This window comes from Littorina saxatilis, linkage group LG9, assembly GCF_037325665.1.
Source record: "Littorina saxatilis isolate snail1 linkage group LG9, US_GU_Lsax_2.0, whole genome shotgun sequence".
NCBI lineage: Eukaryota > Metazoa > Mollusca > Gastropoda > Littorinimorpha > Littorinidae > Littorina > Littorina saxatilis.
In genome coordinates this window covers 35,538,898-35,544,897 of record NC_090253.1, presented here as the reverse complement: position 1 = coordinate 35,544,897, position 6,000 = coordinate 35,538,898, and the positions used below count along the sequence as shown (strand labels likewise).

Sequence of the window (6,000 nt, the reverse complement as noted above, 5' to 3'; positions counted from 1 at the left end):
TAACAGTTTTCACTCAATTAGTTTTACTTTATCCCGGCCCTCAACTCCAAATCTAGGGAAAACAAACGCCGGGTTTCTCAACTTCATCTTCTAATCGCATTCAATAAGAGATAAGAGCTTATCGCAATTGTGCTCAAAATCGTTTACCATACAGGTCGAGCCTCGTTCTCGACGCTTCTTTCGGGGCGAGTCGGCGAAGCGAGTGCAGTATTTTTAGGGGAGTCAGTCGACGAGCACACCACACGCAGCATCATGTCGACATGTCTTTTGTGGAAATAGCTGCTACAATTCTAGCTGTGGCTTTGTTCCTTGGATCGTTATTCGACTGGTTCATTCATGCCTTGGCTCTTTCATTTGGGTAAGTACGAATTGTTTTTGAATGATCTACGAGGTTGAAGCGAAATAATACAAAGCTGGAAGACTACAGCGCATCACCACCAGTAATGGCGGAAGTAAAGAGATAGAAGATGACACACACTGCGCATTCTCTGTTCACAATATCGTTCATTGTGGAGTCCTCGGGGTTTGTCTGGTACTATAAGCCAGATCTTTATTACAGATAAGCATGCAATCTGTTCGATGATCATTTGTCTTTTCTACGTGAGAAATGCGAGGACCAGACATACTCACATAGCCGTGTTGTTGCGTGCCGGTTCGATGCATCATCAAGGCTCAGTCTCATTCATTCCCTCCCTGCCCCACCCCCTTCTCGGCTTCAGAGGTCAAGTGTAGGTTCGGTGGCGGGGGATGGACGTTGTGGTATGTGGGGCACGCTGGAAGCTTACACGGTTACCCAGAGATGTAGAAGATATTGATTAGGCCTTAAGAAATATGTTGTTAATACGGTACCCTCAACTTGTTTCTGTGAAGATTTTTTTTTATATAATAGGCTACTGATTTACTGAAAACAATACTTATAGTAAACACATTACAGAAACAAAACTAACCACAGACTTTATGTAGCGCTGTAAGCACACAGAAATTGTTTGAATAACAATAACATTCTGTCAACAGTTTGTCTACCCAAGTACTTTGCTTGGTCAGTTGGTGTCCAGCTCTATCCCATCCCCCTTTCCCCGTCGCGATATAACCTTGAACGGTTGAAAACGACGTTAAACACCAAATAAAGGTGTTAAACCATCTCCTTGTGATGTCAGTATCAGTTCATATTAGTTCCTACTCCTGAGTGGATTATGCCTTTACTATTGATTTACAGTTACACAGGCATGAAATCTGTGTTAGGGAAGGCTCTTGCGTCCGGTCATGTTAGGCGAGGGTTAAGCACAGTAGGTCAGTTTCTGATCCCAAAGTTTATAAGGACTGTTTGTTCTGTTGGTCAAGTGTTGATGTCAAGCGCCATTTGCCGATCAGCGCAATCTTAAGATGGCGCAGAACCATATGACGATCCGCAGAAAGCGTGCCCATCTCGAGATGGGCCAAGCCGTTTTGGACGGCAATCGATCGGCACATTGTTCTGCGCAATCTTAAGATAAGCAAAACAATGACTCGTCGGGTTTAAATAGAACCAACATATTTTGAAAATTGTCGTCACAGACAAACTTTCGTCGGTTTGTTCAGTGACCACCATCTTGGAAATGACGTCAATTCTTCACTTCGTCATACATGACTCGGTCGCAAATAATAAGGTCTGCCCCGTATGTCCTTAAAGGCACTGAACCGAACCCTTTCATGACGTTATTGTATTATTTTTTTCATGTGTTACATTAAATGCATTGATTGTTATAAGTTTGTCTCAATGAAGAAATGAAAAAATAACCCAATGTGAACTCTAAAATATCGCTATTCTGTTCATGCAAAATAAGTCACCTGCAGTTGAGCTTTCGTCTTTGTTTGGACCCTTTTAGTGATAAGTATGTGTGTTTCCAAGTGATCGGCAGATGGCGCAATTCTTGCTTGGTTTGCACAATCTTAAGATCGCACAGCTCTATTCATTTTCGGAAATAATCCATAGATGGCGCGCCCATCTCGAGATGGGCGCGCTTTCTGCGGATCGTCATATGGTTCTGCGCCATCTGAAGATCGCGCTGATCGGCAAATGGCGCTTGACATTGACAGTCAGTTGACCTAAATGCCCCTGGCAGCCCGGGTCACACTAGCTGTGGTACTGGTAGTAGAATTACTACAGTGGGGCAATCCCTTTAACCCACTTTTTCAAACCTGCTGGTGACTCACCAACTTGTGAGACTCATTGAGAGTTAGACTATCCCCTGCTGAGTTCTATCAGTCAGGATATTACCCCCACCTCCCCTCTCTCTCTACACTGAGTAAGGCCAAGAGCTTTGCCTTATTGTAGTACTTTTGCTGTAGTACATGTATAAGTTTTTCACTATATTAATACTGTTTCTCTTTCTAGCTACATGTAAATTGAAACTTATAGCTTTACTGTTTACAGTGTACATGTACTGATGTAGACATGTACACATCATTCACTTGCTTTTAAATGTTTTACGCATGTGTATAATAAGTAACTTAATGATACCACTGAATCTATTACAGTATTAGCAGTTATTACATCATGTATGGTTGTATTTTTATTTGTATGTGACATGTGTATACAAACTAGTATAACATGTATACAGTGAAGTTCGGCATACATACACTATCACCAATAGTGATAGTCCTGATACAAGTCATAGGGATACTGATAGTGATGATAGAGTCAGAGTGTAGAATGCAGCACTGAGATGTATACTGTATTGCATAGAAATAGATTTCTATTGTTCGGTATAAGTTAAGTTGATGTGTTTCTGTTTCAATCTGTTCTTAAATCTCCAGCTATGAAGATCTCATCCGCTTAAAAAAATGTGTTCTCTATTCAGTGTATGTGTTGTCTCAGAGCAGAAAACTTGCATGGCAACTGGCATTCTGTAATTAGTCAAGGAAGGGCACTGTGGTATACATTTCTTTTTAAACTGAGGAACAATTGCTGATTCTTCTCCATTTTCGTGTGTATTTTTTTTCATTCCATGAAGTATTTGTATTTTATGTAAAGTAAAGATGTCAAGCATTGGGTCTAGTACTTCACGGTGAGAAAAATATGCTTTGAATGAGTATGACTGAATGTTAAAAGTATAAGTAATGAGTAATATGACAAGTAGCCTGTAAAATTAAAATCATTTTGTACACTTTAAGTTTTAAAACTCTTACAATTTACATGCTACTTTTTAAATTTAGTTTTTAGTTTTGACTTAATGTTTTAACATTGACTGGGAATGGAGACAAGGGTTGTGGTGTGTGTGTAGATCGATTCTGATAAACTACTGGACCAATCTTCATGAAACTTTACATACAAATTCTTCCACATGATATCCTGAGACTATTTTGTCCTGTTTAATTTTTTCGATAAATGTTTTTGTTGACGCCATATCCGGCTTTTAGTGAAAGTTGAAGCGGCACTGACACTGTCACATCCTATTTTTTCAATCAATTTTGACAAAGGCTAGACTATGCACCCTACGTACGATGTGTCTGGAAACACCTCCGCGCGAAAGGGTTTTGTGGCCAGCACAGCTAAGATAAAGAGGGAAAAAAATCGGCTCGCGCGGCAGCGAGCACTATGTCTCAAGACTGTATGGGATTGTATTTCAGTTTAAAATCTTACAAATTAATTAATGACTTTGGTCATTAACGTTAGCCTAAACCAACTTCTTTTTTAGGAACGAGCTGGACCCATCTCAGCCTTCGGATTAGTGTTAGCGAAGCCTTAATAAGTTAATTGGTACATGACATTAATGTAGTTTCAGGGATGTTGCCTCAAATTCACACCTATAGGACAAATGTCCTGAGCTTTTCAGCATCAATAGGACATTTGACTGCTTTCAGACATTTTAACAGGACATCAATTATAATTTTGTGCAAAACACAAAATCATGTGCACACACACATATGCACCAACATTGTGTGCGTATATTGTTTTATTACTTTTGTTCCAAACAGGACACACACAAAAAAGAAACAAACAAACTGAAAAGCAACCAAACACTTCAGCACTCTTACTTTGATTGGCACACAAACTGCATGATTTCCTGACAGAGCTTTTTCTTGACAGATTCGACAAAACAGTTTGCCTATAGATGGTCCCTTTGCTGTCAAATTTTAACCAACCAGTACTAAACAGGGTCAGCCATGAATAGTTTAGGCCCCCCCCAAAAAAATAGTCTGTTTACTGTATCCCGACCGACCCTATTTTTTCGCACGACCCTAGACTTTTTTTTGGCATTTGGGAAAGAAGAAAAAATCCATAAAAAAAAAATCTGTTTTTTGGCAAAATAACTTAAAAATTTGGCCTTACCTTATCAAAAGACCGTTTGTGTGAATTTCCAGCTGTACCGACACCATCTACAAGTGACGAAACTTTACTTTCCGTGATTGTGGAGGTTTCAGCGGCCACACTGTCATTGGCGCTGTCATTTTCCAGAATTATGCTATTGCTAGCCGTGTTTTCCCATGTTCTTGGCCCTAACGTAGCACACGATGCAGTTGAAACGCCAAACGTGTTCAGCTTTTGCTGTTCTTTGACATGCTTTAGGTTTTTGACTCACATGCGAAGCAAAAGTGAGTCTATGTACTCACCCGAGTCGTCCGTCCGGCCGGCCGTCCGGAAAACTTTAACGTTGGATATTTCTTGGACACTATTCAGTCTATCAGTACCAAATTTGGCAAGATGGTGTATGATGACAAGGCCCCAAAAAACATACATAGCATCTTGACCTTGCTTCAAGGTCAAGGTCGCAGGGGCCATAAATGTTGCCTAAAAAACAGCTATTTTTCACATTTTCTCTGAAGTTTTTGAGATTCAATACCTCACCTATATATGATATATAGGGCAAAATAAGCCCCATCTTTTGATACCCGTTTGGTTTACCTTGCTTCAAGGTCAAGGTCACAGGAGCTCTTCAAAGTTGGATTGTATACATATTTTGAAGTGACCTTGACCCTGAACTATGGAAGATAACTGTTTCAAACTTAAAAATTATGTGGGGCACATGTTATGCTTTCATCATGAGACACATTTGGTCACATATGATCAAGGTCAAGGTCACTTTGACCCTTATGAAATGTGACCAAAATAAGGTAGTGAACCACTAAAAGTGACCATATCTCATGGTAGAAAGAGCCAATAAGCACCATTGTACTTCCTATGTCTTGAATTAACAGCTTTGTGTTGCATGACCTTGGATGACCTTGACCTTGGGTCAAGGTCACATGTATTTTGGTAGGAAAAATGTGTAAAGCAGTTCTTAGTGTATGATGTCATTGCTAGGTTAAGTTATTTGACCTTGACTCTGAAGGTCATGGTCATGTCAAGGTCAAGCATGTGAGTCGTATGGGCTTTGCCCTTCTTGTTTTCGGTGGCATAATTCAGTGCCGTGCGCTTCATCTCTAAACGAAAGCAAATTAATGCAGACACGAGCCTTGGTCAGTTGGAGTTGTCTCCCGTACTCCTAAGTTTAGTGTGCTGTAGAGGGTGTACGCAAACGGTTCGGAAAACGCAAGATCTGCACTGCACAACTTCAGTGCACCTGTACGCGAGAGCACTCAGTCGCTTTTTGAAGATTTCTATCATGAAAGAAAAATTATCAAATAATGCGCTGTCCGAAGGAATGGAGTTCTTGTCGGACAATGACAGCGCTCAATTGAAAACAATAGGACATCTAACCGCCATGCGGCTATGTGAATCGGACATTTGAGCCTTTTAATCGGTCGATGTCCGACGCCTAACGACATCCCTGAGTTTAGGCAAAAGGTGTTGGCTGTTTTTTAGTGTTGATCTTTCAGTTTTTAAGCTTTTTATATCGCTTCACACAACTTGTTTTTAAATGAACTAGCAGTCTGGCCCGAAGCCCGGGAGTTTCTGATCTGTCAGCCAGACAAACACACTTAGATCTACAACTCAGCTCCCTTCTCTCTCTAGCTCTCTCTCTCTCTCTCTCACACACACACACACACCTGCACGTGCAGACACACGCACGTACAGGT

General features: G+C 40.7%; 1 protein-coding gene across 1 annotated transcript in view; it reads left to right on the top strand.

Annotated features, from left to right (window-relative positions):
* The first annotated feature begins 201 nt into the window (after nucleotides 1-201).
* The window catches only part of LOC138975920 (ceramide glucosyltransferase-like), a 31,443-nt gene continuing 25,644 nt past the window's right edge, over nucleotides 202-6,000 (top strand). The window contains exon 1 of the mRNA XM_070348683.1: nucleotides 202-358. Coding sequence (XP_070204784.1) covers nucleotides 261-358 — 98 coding nt within the window. The 5' untranslated portion in view covers nucleotides 202-260. The remainder of the gene's footprint in view (nucleotides 359-6,000) is intronic.